Here is a 21,657-nt window from a genome sequence, read left to right on the forward strand (position 1 = left end):
CCTGATGACCTATTGAATGGCATTGTTTCAAATCAACATTCTACGTGTATTGTATTGTTTAAACAGTACAACACTTGTTGAATATCACGTTATTAGGCAGTGTTAAAAATATTTGTGACAAAAATACTTTCGTATTTTAGAAGTGTAGCTTTAATCACACATTGCAACACTCAGGTTTCTAATAAATTCGAAATTAATGGATTTAGGCTTCTTACGTTAATCTGACGTTAACTAACTCGCATAGACATTTAATAGCTTCAAACCAAATTCCAGGCTTACATTACATACATAAGCGTCTTGTCACCTACTGTTTGATTTCAATCAATATACTCCTCGCCTACAGTTGTTGTGTTTATTGCTGGGAAGACCGTCATATGGCAAGAACTCTATTGTTTGTAGTGCACACGTTGCTTCGACAAAAAAGTGAAGACATGCAGGTTTACCATGTTACAAGAGCTTGTACAGTCTGTCTGTTACAGTCGTCTTATATAGACTGTTTCTCCACATTGACATTACCTGCTTTTTTATTTCTTACTTACACTTACACCTAGATTGCATGTTGTATTGTTAATTTTTGTTTTAGGACAACCATTGCCTCCGCATCAAGATCCTGGGCGACTGCTACTACTGCGTGTCCGGGCTGCCCGAGCCGCGCTCCGACCACGCGCGCTGCACCGTCGAGATGGGGCTCGACATGATCGACGCTATCGCGTAAGAAGCTCCTTATTTCGCGCTAGTAGTATGTTTTTAGGACGACCACTACCTCCGCATCCAGATCTTGGGCGACTGCGACTGCTAAGTGTCCTGACCACGGCGGCGTTGCATCATCCAGAAAGTGATTAACGCGACCTCTTAAGAAACTCCTTATTTCGCACTAGTATGGTTTAATGACGACCACTGCCTCCACATCAAGATCCTGGGCGACTGCTACTACTGAGTGTCTTGTCCACTCGCGCTGCATCATCTAGATAGGGCTCAAAATGATCGACGCTATCATGTAAGGGCATCCGTATTTCGCACTAGTATGGTTTTAGAACAACCTCTATTTCCGTAATTCCGTATCAAGATTCTTGGCGACTGATACTATTACGTGTCGTGGTCACTCGCGCTGCACCGTCCTGATGGGGCTCGACATGATCTTTTATGTTTTTGACATATTTCTAAGTATTTTTGTTGATTTTTTTAGCTGAAGTTCTCAAGAAATAGAATATATAGATTACGCTTACATCATCATCAAGATGCCACTTTTATGTCTGATTGAAAATAAACGTACATGGGACCCATTACGCTAAGTTTTTGTATTAGATATGGTATAGAATTAAACAGGTGGTATCGACGTAAACGAATATTTATGAAACTGTCAGACGCACGTCAAGTGCAGCAGCGGATGACAGTGACGACAATAAACTATAGCCCATAGATACTTTACTGCGCGCTCACAAAGGCTGGCTTGATTACGTGGAATTCGCCTTTATGTATACAATATAAAATCCCCGTTCCCACCAATCCCTGACAACTTTTGATGTTGGTCCGGAAGGATAGGCCAATTTTTCGCAAACTAAAAAGAATATTTGTGTTATTATTCTCTACATATGTATTATAAATATATACGGAGACCTGTTTGTAGTTGTTCAACCTCAAACTAATTTATGTGCGTATATTAGTGGGAATCTTATTAATCACGACTATTGACACGTCCAATCGTTACGGCATCTAGATCTCTCTAGGTCAAATCTTCCGGGGCTTTTATAAATAATCAGTAGGGCACGGATGAGAGCGGCGCGCAATGAGCTGGAGCTCGCTCGTGCGTCTTCATCAAAGGAGCTAAATATACCTGACCAGGGTGGTCTGAACCACTGAAGGTTATTAGGCCACCGAGCCCATTGCGTCGCTTAAACTACTTCGTGTTCTAAATGTTTTGATATTCAACATATTTAAAGAGTCGTTAAAATGCAATAAATTTGATAGTCATATTTCTAAATAGGGTTGTTTATTTGTTTCATGCGATAAAATGTTTTTCACTTTCAATTATTTCAAAATGAAGCATATAGATATATACAATACGTATGTAGTCACCTGTTTCGTTTCTCATACTAATTGCATACGAAGTATGTTTGATAAAAATTAGCTGATTTCACTGATTAGTGTTAGTGTTGTTAGCACACTACCCTATTGCGGCTTAGCTTTAAATTTATTCATGCGCAGTCAGTTTTCTTTTACAGCGTTAGAAATTTGTCGCATCTGAATGATAAACGACCTGGCAATTTATAACGTTTAACGCGGATATGACAGAAAGTTTTTATAAATAAGTGCGGTAGGCACTAGGCAATCAACACCGGGCGACCGCCGCCGCAAACCTCAGGCGCGGGATAGCATTTCAGACGTCTGTCCGCCTCCTGGAGTATAATTCTCATCGCTCATTTACGACGAATGTTCAGGAAAACCAGTGTACATTAGCCATTTACTCGGCTTGAGTTCACAAAATACGGATTCGGACCTCAATTCATATGATATCGTTCGTTATTTTATAATTTGATGTTATTTTTTTTGTCTACTTTGTTTTTTCTTATGGTAATGTGTTACATTGTGTGTTATTGAATTTATCATTATCGTAGGCGATAATCGCCAGGAGATTATCGTCCAAGACACAAAACACATCCATGCGCCATCGGGCGATTTTGTGAGATATGTCATTATCAAATGCAGGACGATAATCGTCCTCTATATGCCTTTGAATGCGATAGCTTATGTTTCATGAATATCACTATTATTATTTATGTACGAAAAACTTATACCGTGAAAAATGCCCTTTAAGGTTACATTTAGATGTCAACTGTTGCGGCATTCCTGCAACTGTCAGTCTGCCGCTGACATTCGCTGTCGCATTACTGCCGCAATTATGAAGCCGTCACTAATTGTATTACGGTAATTGAGAGATACAGCAAAGCTGCAGTAGTAACGTCGCAACAGTAATGCAGCTGCTGTTACCATCCGAACATCACCTTTAATGTGCACGTAAATGATAATAGGGACTGCATTACCAATTGGTGACCAAATATTAATACCAAAACGCAGCCCATTAGGTGAAGAATATAGATATTAATTTGTAAAACGACCAAGAATTGTATTAATGCCATACGGCTAAATAAATATGTGTGACTGATGGTTCACCCAAGAACTCGATCCCGGCGCCCGCTCGCGCACCCAATGGGAACACTTCTTCCACATTCCACACCCTTGTTTACTCAAATACTTCCACCGTCAACATAGATTCGTACTCCAGCCCACGCATTCATATAATAAAGACATTATTTATTGCAAGTCGTTTCTGCAGGTCGGCTGTAAATCTAAATTTATAGCCACTGACTTCTAACAAGGTTAAACTGATGGTCATTTCGTCAGTAGACGTTTCAAGAAATTGCTTCTAAATTATGTTTTTTTTATTACTACACTTTGAAGATGTAAAGCTTTTATGTCTAGAGTTTAGAAATTGAGTGTTATCAATGGTGAAATATGGCGAAATTGCTTCTAATTTAGCCACACAAGTACCTACTGGCATTGTTAATGAATGTCTGTAAACAAATGACGTAAGACATTATGTGTGCATAATGTACTTAATTAATTTATTTTAACTTGTTTACTTTAGATGGTAATGTAAAGTTATCACATAAATAGCCTTGGTTCCAAAACTTTCATTAACGTGGAGCAGGGGGGAACTGTAAGCCTATGCTAATCAGACTCATACCTGCTTACCTGCATTTTGTTGCTTAGTCAAAGGTCTAAAACGCTTTATAAGGATTTTCTACCTTCATGTGTTATAAATTTGATTCAATTTACCCCTTGATTCGATAACGTCCAAAATACTGGACATAGAGATCGAGTCTTTAAGGCTCTTTTATATTTATTTCTAAATCAAAATCATTGCTAAGTATTATTGATCGCCGTGTTTGAACTCAAGACCTTCTGGGCTTTGTCTACTTATGGGCTGCTAAATCATGATCATGAATATACACTTAGGAGCAAAACTGTCCCAATAGTAGCATATTAGTAAAATGTGAAGTAATTTCTCACCTTCTGTACATGGATGACCTCAAATTATTTGCACCAAATAGCCAAGACTTGTTGGAGCTACTGAAAACCACCGCAGTTTTCAGTAGTGCCATCAACATGGAATTTGGTGTCGATAAATGTGCGGTTATGCATGTACAGTGGGGGAAGCTTGTAAATTCAACAAATTTACAACTTTCTGAGACAATGTCTTTCAGATCTATCTCTGAATCAGAAACCTACAAATACTTTCTTCTAACCTTCAAGAAAAGAGCGTACTCCCATCTTAAAGGCCGGCAACGCACTTACAACCCCTCTAGTGTTGCAGGTGTCCATGGGCGGCGGTAATCGCTTACCATCAGGTGATCCGTCTGCTCGTTTTCCTCCTGTTGTATGTCACAGTCGTTGGGTATTGAGGACGAGGGTAGATATTAGACAGTCGGTGAAGGAGCGCTTTTTCAGTCGGCTCACAAAAGTCCTTAAGAGTCTTGTCAGGAGGCAACAAAGTGCGCGCCTTCAACGCCTGGGTAATGCCCCTACTCATATACTCCTTTGGCATACTAAGATGGACTCAGACCGAGCTGGACGCCCTGGATCGGAGGGTCCGACTACTGCTCACCACACATCGTATGCTGCACCCACGCTCGTCAGTTATGAGATTGTACATCCCACGGAAGTGTGGAGGTCGAGGCTTCGACAACGATTGTGGGATGCATTGTGATGTGGTGGCAGTAGACAGAAACCTCACGCCTCTCTCCTTGGCAAACGAGAACTGGCGCAAACCTGTGGTACTAAGTACTTCGGATCATAAGGCGGCATGGGAGAGTAAGGTGCTACACGGGCGGTTCTACAAGGCCCTCACGGGACTCGCCGTGGACCTGCTCGCGTCGGTGAACTGGTTACGATTCGGGGACCTCTTCGGAGAAACCGAGGGTTTTGCCTGTGCAATTGCGGACGAAGTTATGATGACGAACAACTATCGGAAATATATCCTGAAGGACGGTACGGTCGACATTTGTCGGGCATGCCGCCGTCCCGGAGAGTCACTCAGGCATATAATTTCCGGTTGTTCTCATCTTGCTAACGGCGAGTACTTGCACAGACATAATCTCGTAGCCAGGATTATTCACCAGCAATTTGCTCTTCTATACGGCCTTGTGGACCGCGAAGTACCGTACTACAAGTACTCACCTGCGCCAGTTCTCGAAAATGGTCGTGCCACGCTCTATTGGGATCGATATATCATCACTGACAGGACTATAGTAACCAATAAGCCTGACATCGTGATAATAGATCGAGCGCATCGCTGGGCCGTGATCGTCGACATCACCATTCCCCGTGATGAGAATCTCGTGAAAGCCGAGAAGGACAAGTCCAGTAAGTACCTAGACTTGGCTCATGAGATAACCGCCATGTGGGATGTTGATTCGACGAGCATTGTCCCGGTAGTCATTTCTGTGAACAGTCTCATAGCGAAGAGTCTCGATCAACACCTTGAGAGAGTCGCTAGGTGGTTGGATCAAGGGTCAGATGCAGAAGGCGGTGATCTTGGACACGGCGCGTATAGTCCGGCGGTGCCTCTCTCTGCAGCCCTGACCACCGGCAGCTTGGGTCCTGCCCCGCTGCTGGTAGCACCCTAGGTTAGGTTTTTTATAATGTGTTTGTATGTATTTTGTATTGTTTTGTGTTTTTATATTCTACTTTTATATTCATACTATAAATAACCTAATCTAAGATTTTAAATGAATAAAGGAATAAAATTCTTTATTGTGCACTACTAAAGAAAAGCTCATATTACAAACCAAGACAGGACTTAAATTAGTAGGTAACAACAGGCGGACTTATCGCTATAAAGCGATCTTCTTCTTCTTTTTTCTTTTCTTTCTTCTCTTCTTTAAAATATGTATAAAAACTTGATATATTCGAAAATCGACTTTGAATTCAAACGGTTACTAACAAACATATGTACATATCTATAACTGTTTGTGTTTAAACTAAGAATGTCGTCATCATTGTTTTTAAACAATAAACACTGCTCTTGACCCGAATTGTTTCCTTAAAATAAGGCCGTGAGAAAGTCCGGCGCATCACGCAATGAGTGTAATACTGGGATGTTCCCAGTGCTATACCGCTTACCAGGCAAACGAGCTTCAATTAACACGGCCAGTTGTTCACAAAAGGTATATAAATAGACTAGTGGCGTCAACATATGTCGGCTTCAAGCTCTAGTCACAGAGGACTGGGCTTCTTTCCCTTCTTCCTCGCGTTGTCCCGGCATTTTGCCACGGCTCATGGGAGCCTGGGGTCCGCTTGACAACTAATCCCAAGATTTGGCGTAGGCACTAATTTTTACGAAAGCGACTGCCATCTGCCCTTCCAACCCAGAGGGTAAACTAGGCCTTGTTGGGATTAGTCCGGTTTCCTCACGATGTTTTCCTTCACCGAAAAGCGACTGGTAAATATCAAATGATATTTCGTACATAAGTTCCGAAAAACTCATTGGTACGAGCCGGGGGTTTGAACCCGCGACCTCCGGATTGCAAGTCGCACGCTCTTACCGCTAGGCCACCAGCGCTTCTTCACAGAGGACTGGGCTAACAGAGCTATATCTTCATTAAACCGCGACGAGATGTTACACTGCACTGTCAGTAGACGAGCTAGTTAAGTTCGTGTAAGTAACAAACCTGAGTAAGGTGAATGGCCAGTTTATACAGATGACATGCGAATGTATTGTAAATTATCTATATGTAGAAGGTTCAGGCATGCGTTCGGCCCACTCGCTGTAGATATGTAATTTTTAGGAATTTTAAAGAGCCGTTAATACAAATAAAGAACAATTCGAGCTATTCTATTTAGTAAACATTTTTATTTGTGTTGTAGTCACGTCAATAACGCCCAGGTACATTGTAGGCTGAAATATGTAGATGTCGTAAATAAAATGTGACCACGCAGTCCGCCACCGGAGGCTAGGCTAAGTGCCACAAAAGATGATTTCGTATTATTATTATTTTTTTTTTAATTTTCGCTGATATACCTGCCTAATATGGGGTTCCTTAAAAAACTAGTGTAAGGTCATTGCGGACAAATTTGTCATCGGGACAATTCCGTACACGAGCTTTTTTTTATAAACAATTGATAATTTCATCCACAAGGCAGCGATTGTTTCGGCAATTAAAAGCAGATGGAGCTTTTTCCTAAGGTTGAAAAAAAAAGAAATATACGCTAGTGTACAGAAGTGCCCCTATGACGGATTTGGAAAAAAATCTTTTTGCATGATTAATTGCTCTGCCTATGCAGCCCTCTGTACTAGCGTGTTACTTATTGAAGCACAATATTACATTAGGCCGATACGATACTGAAATAGCAAACATACTGGTGCAATAACGTGCATGCGGCATCCGGCAAACAATGCCGAGGCCGAGGATTACGGGCTTGGGCCCACGAAGCCCCACTCGCAAGGATTATGAAGTAATCCCGATTACAATTCACGTGACGATACTGAATATGTAGCCGTTTAATTAAATATCCAATTATCCTTCTTATATTTGGCAAGGGCAAAGTCCTAAGAGTAATTTATACTTAACATTGTATCAACAGCCAAAAAATAATTTCGTTATTCTAAGTTACGCTCCACAAGAAATGATTTTGAATATTGGTGGAACTGCGGGAAGGTCAGATGTGCAAGTTCATGTAAATGCAGGAAGTTAGACGTTTAAAATTAATTCAAATGAAGCAATTATTTAAGTCATGCAAAACGCCATGTGATACTGCAAATATGCGATGAAAACCTTACTTAATCGGTGATTTGTATTATATTAAAATTGCGTCGTTGATTTATCGCCCGATAAATCTCCCTTCAAAACTGAAAAAGGCTATTCATTGTTCGCTTGGAAAAGCCTCTGGACAGAATTGGAAAAAAGTAGGACTCTTTGATACAGTGCATTACACTGTTTTAAACTTTAACGATTTTTACACATTATATGTCTGTATATATAACTAACTAACTAACTATTGTGGCGCAGTGATCCAAAGAGGGTCTTGGCCTCCAAAACGAGAGAACGCCACCTGTCCCCATCCCGTGCCACTTCCTGCCAGTTATCGGCTTTGAGTTGGCACAGATCCGCCTGTACACTGTCGCTCCAGCGGTATCTGGGCCGACCCACTGGACGGCGGCCAGTCGGTTGTCCCAAATAAGCTCTCTTAGCACCTCGATCCTCACCCATCCTCAGTAAATGGCCGAACCAGCGAAGTCTGTGGCATTTCGTTTCGCCGATGATATTGGGTTCGGCCACTAACTCCTCGATTTCGGCATTCTTACTGATCCTCCAGGTGCCGTCATCTCTCTTGATAGGTCCCAGGATCTTCCGTAACACCTTTCTTTCCGCTACCAGGAGCTGACTCTCTTCTTTCAGTGTGAGTGTCCAAGCTTCGCAGCCATACATAAGGATTGGTCTTATTATAGTTTTATATACCCGTAACTTAGTATTTCTGCTGAGAAGCTTGGACGCCAACACCTTATAGGAGGGCTGCGCTGCATCGCAGGGCGTTTTGGATGCGTATGTTGATCTCCTCCTCTCTGGTGTTTGTGTCGGTAATCGTGCATCCGAGGTACCTAAATTTGTCAACTCCACGATAAACGGTGCCTCCAACATGAAGATTGTCACGCTTGACGCGTATATATAGATAATTAAAATGTTGCTGATACTTTTGAACGCAAATTGTATAATTTATCTGTCTATCTATCTATATAAAGAGATATTTCTCTAAATATATCGAATAATCTAACTGTTTCTAATACTTTTGAGCGCGAACTGTCGAGCTATATCTCGGCTCTCTATTTGGAAAATTAATCAAGGGTGGCAGGTATTTTTGACGCGTTATTTCATATGCTACTAATGATGCTGACTGTACCACGATCGTAGTTTACTATTAGTACATTACTATAGAGGCCGGGAAACGTAGGGTTGTAGACCAAGTAGATATATACGGCTGAGCGTAGCGAAGCCGGATAGAGATACGCGGCCGGCAACCCCGTTTATATCCGAGATATGTATAGTGCTTTTCTCAAACTTGCAATTAAAACAAAAAAAATGTAGTCAATTTGTTTTGTGGCGACCTACTCGGCTCGCCACTCTACCAGCGGTGTACAACCTTACGCGCGTAAGTCCGCGCGCCTGCGCGATGCGCCACCGCCGTTGCTTAGCAACGAATATGCACAACAGATCACCGTACCAAGCTAACTGATGGTAGAAGCTAGTTGATGGTTAGATGCCAAGACGTTGTGTCAGAATTTGACGTTAAAAATATAAGAAGGTTGCTTTACAGTCCTAGGTGTGTAAGGCAGTATGAAATTCCTTTACATATCATCTTCACCCTGATATGTAGTATTTCCGGACCTAATTTTCCGTAAATCATGTCATCATTTCATACCAGTTTTGAGAAAAATAACTTTAATAAATGCCGTAGTTGAAATTTAGTGTTGGCAGGAATTCGTTTACGTCAGCGGCAGCACCGCTTCCGTACGTAAGAATTCGTGCTTCCAGGATAATTTACGTTTTGCTTACTATTATTTACTGTGCAACAATGTTGCTACAACTCCCGTTCTATTATATAGGCGTTTTCATCACACTTGCTCGAAAAAGATCTTATTTCATGCAGGTGTGCTGAAGGACCAAGGCTTATATAGTTTAAGACAGGCGCGCCGACATTTTGACACAAATCATTCTAAAATAATGAAACGTGCCGGCTGTCACCCTTTCAAAATCCAAAGAGTTCAGGCTTTACTACCCACAAACTGTCCTGTCCGACAAGTTTATTTCCGGTGGCTTTTGCAAAGGGTACTCCGACGGTGGCTAGTTCATCAAATGTATTTAACTATTTGGAGTGACGAAAGTTTTTTCACGCGAAACGGAAAGTAGAACAGACTAAACGAACACGTCTACGCAGGAAAAAAACATCCATTCATAACGTTACACAGGACATCAATAACGTTGGTTGATATACGTTTAGGGTTTGCAATCCGGATCCGAAATGTATGAAATTATTCGGATCTGCGGATCTTCCCATACATTTCAGAAATTTAAAATATTTTATTTTAATGGTTTTGTTTTACTTTTTAAACCAGCTTTACGAATATAATAAGTCTATTGTAGATCACTTAGATAATACTATCCCTTCAGCCCAGCCCACAGAAATGTTTCACCCTGTTTACATGGTATTCTATCGTAAACTCGTTTACAATAGTATTTATCTTGGCTTTTGGTTTCAAAAGATGAAATAGGTCGATCTAGCCTCAAACGAAACAAAGTTTGTATTATCAGTCCTACACAAAAACCCTACGTTTCTGGTTTCACAACCTTTTTTATTTCTCAAGACACGGGAATTCTCGACCAGGTTTCTCGGGAAATTTTGAAAGTTTCAATGCACCATGTTATATTATATTCATTGTTTTGCTTTATTACAAATCAGACTCATAGGAGTCGTAGATGTGATCAATAATCAAACAAATGGTAAATGTACAGTTACCATAAATTATACTTAAAAATCAAAAATTCAACAACAAACAGAAAAAACTATAGGTTTTTTTGGCATCAAAAAGAAAGTAAGCAATCCTGACATGTAATTTTATTGAAAAACACTTAAAAAATAAGCCGAAGCAAATATGGAACAATTATGAATCATATACGATTAAAAAAGAAGTAACCTAGTAATGAATCTAAAACGAGACGAATTCTTTAGACATTAGAGGGTAGTAGTTAAGTTCAAAAGTTTCAAATCATGAAAATTGCAAGAAGAAGCCAGAACGATAGGGGACGGATCGAGGCAGTTTTTTTATTTGGATGGTTAACTAATAAATGTTTTAAGTAACTGAAAATTAAAAAAAAAAAACATTGTTTACATTTATTTAACTACATAAAGAAATACACTTTAGACACATCACGTGTTATACCCGTGTTTTCTTTTTACTTATCACACGAGATTTATTTCTCAAGTTCTCGAGTCATTGAATTTTTTTTCCCGTCTCGACAAAGTACAAATTTCTCGCCTCGAAAATTCTCGAGAAGAAACCCTAGTCCTAGGCGACAAATTTATTATACTCGTATAAGCATACCAATCAATTAAATTACTGAAATGTTAGTTCCTTCCTTAACTAACAAGTTTCTAAGGGAAGGGTTCACTCCCGACCCGGCTAAAGTGGCCCTTTAATGTTTGTTTCGTAATACGACATCAAATAACGTAGATCAGTGTGTCAAACAAGTTTTCGTTTCGTCCCAAGAGCAAGTGATCCGAGTAATTCCATATTCAGGGGTGGTTGCCGTATCTGACATGTGTCGGAACGAGAGGAGGGCTCAAAAAGGCAAACTAATATGCCCCATATTCAGTGTTTGTGATGTTACATTCGCGTCCACTTATTACATTAAAACACAAATTTCCGGCACAGAAATAGCGCAACCTTATCCATCTCAAAGGTTTTCTTCAACAAACCTTAACCCTTTTCCAGGCATAGTACGATTTATCGCTCACATACGTGCCATTAGAATTTCAACTTTAGCATTCCGATTTAAGGTTCAAATTAGACTACACCTTCAGGAAATGTTACTTGTCTTCAAATGAATCATCAAAGCTGGATTAATTGGAATATATTTGGATTTTTTGGGAAACCTTGTAGATTGGTGCGGCCTGGAAAAGGGTTAAGTGAAAAAGTGGTTCAGTAATTGACTTCCGTTAAATCCCTGTAAGACAAAACATCTGTTTCCCGGCTTGACTTTGCAAGTTTTTCGTAGCAGTTATGATTATGACAAAGCGAAATTAACATATCATAATTGTGTTAGGCGGCGTCTGTGGGGCTGCGGATCGGCTCTCGTCGGTCTAGGATTATAATTCAATTTAGTTAGGCACATCACATCAGTGCGTTTACAACTACTGGGTACAAATTGCGTATCAATCGTAGTTGTTTACCTACTTAAGCCCTATTTGGCGAGCCAATTACTCACTCAGCATAGTATTTAGTTTACACTTAACGGGATGTTTATTTTATTGGGCTTATTACACATATTATAGTAATTGATATTGCTACATACTTTTAAAATAGTTTACCTTTTGAGATTGAACTTAGTAACCGATCTTCAATACAAATTTGTAGCTTACTGGAGTTTGTAGGCAGAGATATATTATTAAACAATCCCAGTTTGTCTTGGGTTAGAAGCGGTTCGACGCTCCGATATTGGATTCCGGTACCCGATAAATATTCATATATAAAACTGAGCTTCAACAGTAACTTGATTTGTTTTCTCAGTCCGTAGTATTTTGTAACCTCCAACAAAGAAAGTTCTAAAATGATAAAATACAAAGTTGATACATTTAAATTAATTAAGTTTACAGAGGTCCGGATTACCCATATTTGCTCGAGTTTCCTTTCAGGTAGCGTGGCTCTGGCTGTGCTATTGACAGGGAGTCACTGGAGCGGAATACGGCTGTCTTGTAGGCTAATAATTCTTGTTGACCTACTTTTACTATATTCCAACACAATGCCCAATTAGATCATTTCCACAATCAACCTACTCCACAATTTTATCGTTTACCGATTCCTGAAACGATGCTTTCAAAATAAATACGGCTTTTGGTATCCATTTCAATTTAGTAGACATTTGGTTTGTTTCGTTAAGGAGTAATAACTTTTTGGCAATTAACGCTAAAGGGGAAATAAAGCTAGTTATCTCGAGAATCTTAATTCGGTCCTGCGAATCTGCCGTCGTCTCCTAATGAAAAATTATGCGCGCCCAGTCTGCGCCTTGATTAATTTATGTTACGTTAATTGCTCAGCTACTTAATTAATTTACATGCGTTCATTTGGTAACTTATGCCTATTGCTTATGCTTTCAGAAGGCGGCCCCGAGTTAGTACATTACTGTAGTGGATATAACAATTGTGTAGAAGCAATAAATAAGTACTATAGTTAGTTATACTGTTTCTAAACACCATAAAAGTAATAAGCGAACGTATGCCAGGCATTGTGTCGATTAATAACAGACATCCCGACGTTACACTTTTCATGAATCAAAACGGTCGTAAAAACGCTATAACCTCGATTAATTTGTCGCCAGTAAACCCAGTTGCGGCTGTAAAAATACGTAGCTAAATTAACTGGAGCTTATTTATCACGATTCATAAATAAGTAAACGTTAAGTTTGTTAGATTACCTTGTAATTAATAAGTATCAGCCTATTAATAGGCCCGCCGTTACACCAGGAAGTTGTTAGACTAACCTTGCGACATAAAAAGGGAAGTTATTAGATTAAGTGAAAATAAACACGAAATAATTGAGTAGGCTCTAATCGATGTTTTGGCAAAAAGGTTTGGTATTAGAGAGGCTTAACAAAGCATAAAATAAATTATTTCCTTCTGTCTGGATTATGAAGCTTTCATCCATTAGGCGCGATGACTTCGCTTTTTATCAATATAACTGTATTCGTTATTTGGTTATTATTTGCGTATAAATATCCAACGGGGCAGGCGTTCTGCTGTTGATACTCTAAATTATTAACCGCTACGATCTCGTTAATACATTGAAAGCATAATACACACATGATTTTATGAGGTTTCTGGCTTTTGAAGTTATGTCAGACGTTTTGTCCGTCGACCTTCGATCGGTCATGGCCACAGTCTCGAAATGAAATTGATAGTGCTTCCTTTATGTCTTCAGTGTTTATGAACTTTCTTCGATATTAGGTACATACTTAAAACCATAATGGATAAAGTAGCTATACGTAATTACTGGCATTGTAAATCATCGTACTGTTATCGCGTCTTTATCTGGCTGGTATTTACAGAATTCAAGCGATTAGTCCGCGTTCGAAACCTCACCCGTTTGAAGAATGGCAGACCAAGCTTCTGTTTGAAATACTCTGATTTATAAGCAGGAAATCGCCAGTTGATAGCGCAGTTTGTTTTACTTACGATTCCTTGATTACATTCTTTAGTTCAGTTTGAAATTGAGTTAAATAAATAGATCAGATGTGCGAGTAATCAGACAGATGGATGCAGTCCACCTACATTGATACATCTATCTTCTTCATGTTTATCCAAATGCCCGTTAATTTTTTAGTGAAAGTCACTAGAAAGAGTAGTAAAATATACTAGAAGAGTAAGACTTTTAGTACCTACTTAATCTTGAAAATATATTGTTTTGTTGGAATTGGAAGTGCTTGTCGATTTGGTAAACTTCTTCAGACGTCTTTCAGTATTTTTTAAACGCATATTCTTTATGACTTACGTTAGTACGTGTCCTTCATTAAGGATTTTTAAAGATTATTTTTGAGATATATTCTCAGTATTGTAAAACAAGCTTTTGTCCTTGACCCAAATTGATATTTTAAGTTTCACGGGACTGTTCCTGGGCTTGTCAGTTAATTGTATTGCGTGACGTGTCCTAATACGCGGCGTCAATAGTATCGACATAAAAGTCATCAAACCCATTCAGTTACCACAATAGTTCTACCGAAAGAACGCTTCTATAACCACTGCAGTGTACGTCTAAAATAACTTATTGGTCATTATAAAATCCGACTTTGTAAATATTATAAAGTTTATAAGTATTGAAACAAAAAGGTGATGAGGATAAACACTTTGATGAGAAAACTTGCTCGTTAGTAGCATAGTGGTATTGTACTTTAGTTGAAAAGTCATTCTATGGGAACTTGGAACTTCAGGGCTCACGCGTGTGATTGATATTTGAACCTCATAATGGACATAACGTTTTTAACCGACTTGATGATGGGATCCATGAGGAACTCTTCAAATGTGAAGAGCATACATTTAAAAAGTGACGATTGATGAAGTGGAACTGATGATGATGAGGGAACTCTTCAACGACGCATAGTTCACGTTTGGCGATTTGTCCTCTTCGCTGTGTTTGTGAAGCAAATTAGATTTTTAAGGCAATTTTTTGTCTAGTTCGAGTTCTGATGATGGGGTCCATGACGAATAGAGGCAACTCCTCAAATGTTAAAGATTATTATAATTATTTCTTTTAAGCAAACTTATGGGCATTTTTATTATTATTTCATGCATGGTGTGAAATAATTTATTTTAAATACAGTCGAAGATACTATTGCGGGTATTTTGCCAGTCAACCAGCAAATAACTTGCTTTGTTTTTTTTTGCTTTTTTTAACTGCTTGTCCGTGGATAATGAGGATCTGGATTCCTGACCATATTTTAGTCATCTCAAACGAGCTCAACGAGGGGGTCGGGTTTAGGGTCGGCAACGCGCATGTAACTCCTCTGGAGTTGCAGGTGTACGTAGGCTACGGAGACTGCTTACCATCAGGCGGGCCGTATGCTTGTTTGCCACAGACGTAGTATAAAAAAAAATCTTCACCGCACCGCTCGCCGTCGGCAGGGTGTTCATCCTCACATCCTAGAACCTAAATGGTCGCGTACTGTGCGGTGTAAGAGGAATTTCCTCCCGCGAACGCTTCGGCTGTGGAATGAGCTTCCTGCCGAGGTTTTCCCGAGGGGCTACAATATGGGGTTCTTCAAAAAAGGAGTGTACAGGTTTTTAAAGGGTCCGCAACACGCATGTAATACCTCTGGTGTTGCAGGTGTCCATAGGCTACGGTGATTGCTTACCATCAGGCGGGCCGTATGCTAGTTTGCCACCGTCGTGGTATAAAAAAAAACTGAAATGTGTCAGTGCAGTGACAAACCTCCTTTTACCTCCTTTTCTACATAATTAGGCGTAGGGCGCTGTCTTTTTAATTTTATTGTATGAAATCCAAAATCAACAATAATCTTTCTTTCACCGGTCTCCCTCATTGAAGTCGGTTTTTTTTCTTAAAAATTATTTTGGTTGAAGGTTTGGCAACTGTTGTAATACTTGTAGATAATCATGAATATAAAACAAATTGCTCGAGTATTCACCCAATTACCGGAAAACACGACATGCATGCATACCAAAAGTAATTGCTTACATACTCGTAAATCTTAACCTAAGTAGTTTAATACATTTTTGCTACTTTCTTAGTAAAATAAAGTACCAGGGTTACATATTGAAAAGAGTAACACCTTGGCGAGTTACTCGTATAAACAGAGTAATAGTAAATCTTTGAGTACAAAAGTATAAAAGAATATATTTTAGAAATTTAAACGAGCCCTTAATCTATGTCTGTGCAATTGTGTTTTAACCATTCATGTGTGTGGTGGTCAAAAATCTTGATTGTACTGTATAGAGCAGAAAAACACGTCCTCAATAAATAAATAATGCCAATTTTTTTTTTAAATACTACGTCGGTGGCAAACAAGCATACGGTCCGCCTGATGGTAAGCACTCTCCTTAGCCTATGTACACCTGCAACCCCAGAGGAGTTACATGCACGTTGCAGACCCTAACACTCCGCACCCTCGTTGAGCTCGTTTGAGATGACTAAAATATGGTCAGGAATCAAGATCCTCATTATCCACGGACAAGCAGTAAAACTGATAATGTGTCGTTTTTAATATATCTCTCTTATTATGTTTAAATAATGCTCTTAACATATTATAGGTACAATGTTATGAGATTTAAAACTAGTTCTACTGGTTTTACATGAGAGAGACGGAAAGTTGGCTAGCGAATTTTGTTGAGGAACTGTCCAACCGTCAGAAATTTAACGACAGTCCTCTAGAGTTATCATGTTGAAATGTTTTGAGCAAGCGTTGTATGAGTTTAGCGAGCGAAGCTGATGACGTACGAAAGAAAAATCAGGAATCGCTTTTGAATTTGTTCGATTCTCTCAATGTGTCATTTATAGAATAGATTCCAGATGTTAGAACAGATTCCTTGGCAAATCGTGGAAATTTCGTCATTTTACATATAATTAAGCATGTACTATTATACATACATACTATTATTGTTTCAGATCTGTAGTAGAAGCGACTGATGTACAGCTGAACATGCGAGTGGGCATCCATACGGGGCGCGTGCTGTGCGGCGTGCTGGGCCTGCGCAAGTGGCAGTACGACGTGTGGTCCAACGACGTCACGCTCGCCAACAACATGGAGGCGGGCGGGGAGCCTGGGTACGTGATATAGTCTTAACTTACACGGTGTCCTATGGATTGTTAGATGGTCGAAACGGAAAAATCCCATCGATACCCGCGGAGGTGTCCAAGCTTAACACATGGTGTTTGGGAGGCGTGGCGTGAATCGAAGCGGGCGCGGTCAGCAGTTGGTTTGATTTTTGCGACACGTGACACGATGCGGTGGCCGTTGTCGGGGCAGGGTTAACATTACTAGAGTGCAGTTTTCGTAATTTCTTTGTATAGTGCTTTTAGGAATAGAAGAGTAATCTTGTCTGTTCGTAGTTCTGAGCGCAGTGATATTGAAAGTCAAAGGTTTTGTTCCACATGGGTGGCTTTTATTCAATTTCTACCCCCCTGCATAGAATGATTGTATGTGTATATGTTTGTAGGTATTCACTCCTGATATACAAGCTATATTGATTAGAATTTATTTTATGTAGGCACCTACGCTTCGTGAAGCCTTACATGAACCGATGCTACATAATGCCCACGCTTTGTTGTACATCCAGGCCGATCGTTTCACTATCAAACGAAAGTAATACGAATCTAAAACTAGAAGTCATACAATATTCCCGTAAAAAAACCTCAGGTTGTTGTAAATTTCTCATAAGCAAACCTGTGATAACTCGGGGCACATTCTAGGGATTTGATATCGATCAATTAAGAAATAATAAATAACGATATAAAATGAATGGAATAAAACATTTAGTGCTAATGTGGAAAATAAAAATAAAATAAATCGTTCCAAAAAACATTTTTTAGAATTTAAGAAGCAGTACCTGTACAAAGCGATTTTGTATAAATATATTTATTTAACATTTAGATGTTGACAGTAACATCGATATATTTAATTGGCTACTTGACAGTTCTTTGTCAATAATGTCAATCGATCTTGATTTTTCTGAGGATCAAATGTCTCTATAGGACTCATGGCATTTAGCAACACAAAGGTCAGAAATGAGAGTTAAAGTCTTGACGCTTGTACTCGACGATTAAAACGCCTCTAACAAAATGATATTGTTATGTGACGTCACTCTGTCCTAAATGTATGGAAGATCAATAAAATTGCCATTTTGACCCTTAAATATTGTGTTTATGTGTATAGTTATCATACAATTTCTTTTTCAATAAAATATAAGGAATCGAATGGTACCATTTTCTTCTTTCTTTTTGAAAGTATAAGAAATGTTTTTTGAGACTTGGAGCCTTATATTATTTTATATCCCAATAAAAAAAAAAAAAATCCATCTATGTATAATAGATGACTCATTTTCTATCCATTTAGCTGAATTCTGTTATAATATTCAACATGTGTCAAGTACCCAATTGTCGATAAAATATTTTGCTACGTTACTTTAGTATAAGTGCCCTGAGTTATAGGTTTACTTATAAGTAGGCATCCCTAAAATGTTTCGTTTGATGATAGGTAGGACTATCATTAAACGAACAAAAAGTTAATTTGTTTTGTTATTACCTTTTAATTGGCAATATTAGAATAAAGTTTGATAGGACGCTGGAAATTGGGTGTGTTCTTATATACTCGTAGATAGGTATTTTAAAATAAAATCTTACTCCACATGCACCGAAAGTGTATTCATCCTTACTTGTCCTATCATGTAAACAAACACTTCTCGAAGACATTATCACACTTTTCTCTGGAATGACACTTGGTATAATCACCACTTAAAATGTTGTTGTATACTTAAAGAAACTCACAAAGTATTCAAATCAACCAAATAACCACTGAAAAATATCATTTGTAATGAGATTTTCATCAATAATCGCAGTAACGAACGGATCAACTGACATTATGATACATCTAGTTTGTCTATTAATCGTATTGCTGACGTGACGTTTGTCTACATGATGACACGTAATTGAATGAATACACTGTAGAAGATTTTATTTGTGCTTACAAAATCGACGACCGGTCTGGCCTAATAGTAGGTAGTGGCCCTAGCTGCCTATGAAGCCGATGGTCCCAGGTTCGAATCCCGGTAAGGGCATTTATTTGTTTGATGAGCGCGGATATTTGTTCTTGAGTCGTGGGTGTTTTCTATGTATTTAAGTATTTATATATTATATGTATCCTTGTCTACGTACCTACCTACAACCTTATTGAGCGTAGTCAAATTGTGTAATTATATCCTATAACTAATATTTATTTATTCATTATTATTAAATCAAAGTGAAACATTTTACAGAAAAATAAACAAAACACAACAAGACCAGTATCATTTCACATGTGTGACAGTCGCCATCAGATATACACCGTGTTTTTATTGAATTTCGTTAACTTCGGGGTATCGGTAAGTACGTTTATGGAAACTAAATGGAATAAGTAGTTAATTATTTTTATTTTTATAAAAAGTACTTAATTAAATGTTATATATAGCGTTGTTATAACACGGACATAACATTTAACTCAACTAAACAATTGAAAACTCTGACATATCAATGTCATTTCGAACATCGATCGTCCGAGGTAGTACTCACGTTTAGTAGCAAATGTATGAACTCGTACTAAACACTAATCAATATGTAAATAGGCCCTAAAGCAAGTGTACACGCTCGTAAGGGTATTATAAGATAAAAATGAATTATTGATTATCTCCGAAATGGAGTTAATTAGAATACCGGTGTCTTTGAGGAAGTTACTTAATTTAAGCTCAGGGATGCACCCTTGAAATTAACGGAAATAAAAAAAAAACACTGTGTATAGGAACGGCAAAGGTGGTCAAAAATATCTGCACTCACTTTAATGCCTTAACAATAAACGCGTTGTTCAGATATTCGTGAATACCTTGGCTGTTCCGATACATCTGGTGGCGACTGTACAAAGACGAATTTACCTCTTTCTGGAATATTTGAGAAATTTAATGAGAGTTAGAGGTTTATATTTTATTGCCCGTATTTAACTTTTGGTTTGAATACAAAAGGTTGATTTCCGTAGTAACCCCGACGTATGTCACAATACAAATAAAAAGTAAAGGATCACTCACTGTAACGATAGATAAACTCCATCGTGATTCAGAATCTATTTTGATAACAAAGGACTGTATAAATAAAAGCTGCCTCGCAACATTCTGAATTGAAATGCTCTCAAAGCAATAATCAGCTCAATGTCTCCAATTCAAGCACTATTCGGATGACCATTATCCTTTTCTTTGTGTAGGAGACACTGCAATTGCAGAAAAGGTTAACTGTTTGGTTTAACTTTCTTTTTAATGAACATCGAGTCAAAGTCCTCTTTGTGAGAACACTCCTTTGTAATGAAATACGAATTCACGACTTGAGAACTGAGTGTTTTGTGTTATAATAAAACTAGACTTTTGAGTAATTGATAGCAGTTAAAAAGAAAACCTTGACTGAAAATGCGACTGCTTGAAACTAATTATTGCCAAACACCTAATTCAGCTATAGTTAGAAACGTTGTTCAATGCCAGTCAGTTATAGACCGGCCAATGTTAATGAACACATTCGAGTTGGTCCTTTGATCTGAAGAATCGATCAACGATTGACATAAGCTTATTACTTCCTTTCCACGCGATTGATGTCGATTATAGTTGAGATATGGTTACAGTTGTATGTAAATATTTGTTGTATTATATTATTCTTCGCTTTGGGTTTTTTAAGGCTTTTGGAATTTTAGAATATACATGGTGTTTATTTAGTCACATGCAATAATAATTTACGGGCTGAATATATAGGTCATTCTGGACAACTTTTACTATGGGAGTCCCATAATGGGACCAACCCCGAAATCGCGAAAATAAAATTTACTCAGTCAGACAGCGAAAATGTATGAAACAGCCAATTTTTTTCGCGATTTCGGGGTTGATCCCGTATTAAAAGTTGCTCAGTATGACCTATATATTCTCGCCGTAAATTATTTCAGGTGACTAAATAAACATCCTGTATTATACTCAAACTGAAAAATTGGTCCATACTCGTACTTATTTTATTTTAGCCTTTAAGGAATTTACGATAGCTTACTCCTACTACAGTCTCAAACTCTGTTATGCCAGTCGACCATAAACTACACGAAGTTATTGTTTATTTACCTTAGATTTTTAGAGTAGTATTCATAATATCTTCGCAGCATTTATTCGGCAGCCCAATCCTGCACCAGACAATACTCGTACTCGTATCTTCTGTAAAAAAATGTTTAGATTGAATAAAATTATTGACGTCGTTATTTTTTAATGTTATTTCTTTCGTTGCAGACGAGTGCACGTAACACAGGCTACACTGGAGTGCTTGGGCGGCGCATACGAGGTCGAGCCCGGGCACGGTGCCTCGCGCAACGCCTACCTGCGCGACCACTCCATACAAACCTACTTCATCATCCCACCGCCGAGGCGGAGAAAAGTCAGTATATCCTACACCTCTGAATACATATTTCGTGCTACCAACTCAACATAGGCGGTTAACACTAGGCACCGCGATAATCATTGATTGTTGTGTTTTTTTAAATAAACAATATTTGGATGGGGTCCTTAATTGCCCCTGTCGCACAGGCACGTATTCCCTCTATGCAAACATGATTC

At 38.7% G+C, this 21,657-nt stretch overlaps 1 protein-coding gene and 1 long non-coding RNA gene across 7 annotated transcripts in view; one reads left to right on the plus strand and one right to left on the minus strand.

The window, feature by feature from the left end:
- LOC133520924 (Ca(2+)/calmodulin-responsive adenylate cyclase-like) overlaps positions 1-21,657 on the plus strand; it is a 133,392-nt gene that overhangs the window by 90,796 nt on the left and 20,939 nt on the right. For all 6 annotated transcript variants that reach the window (XM_061855613.1, XM_061855617.1, XM_061855611.1 and 3 more), the window contains exons 7-9: positions 584-711; positions 16,946-17,104; positions 21,334-21,478. In XM_061855613.1, coding sequence (XP_061711597.1) covers positions 584-711; positions 16,946-17,104; positions 21,334-21,478 — 432 coding nt within the window. The remainder of the gene's footprint in view (positions 1-583; positions 712-16,945; positions 17,105-21,333; positions 21,479-21,657) is intronic.
- LOC133520939 (uncharacterized) lies at positions 10,657-17,049 on the minus strand. Its single transcript, XR_009799834.1, has 2 exons — positions 16,928-17,049; positions 10,657-15,043 (listed from the first exon to the last, which is right to left on the minus strand). It is a non-coding gene; the product is annotated as an uncharacterized LOC133520939 (long non-coding RNA).

This window comes from Cydia pomonella, chromosome 9 (assembly GCF_033807575.1).
Source record: "Cydia pomonella isolate Wapato2018A chromosome 9, ilCydPomo1, whole genome shotgun sequence".
NCBI lineage: Eukaryota > Metazoa > Arthropoda > Insecta > Lepidoptera > Tortricidae > Cydia > Cydia pomonella.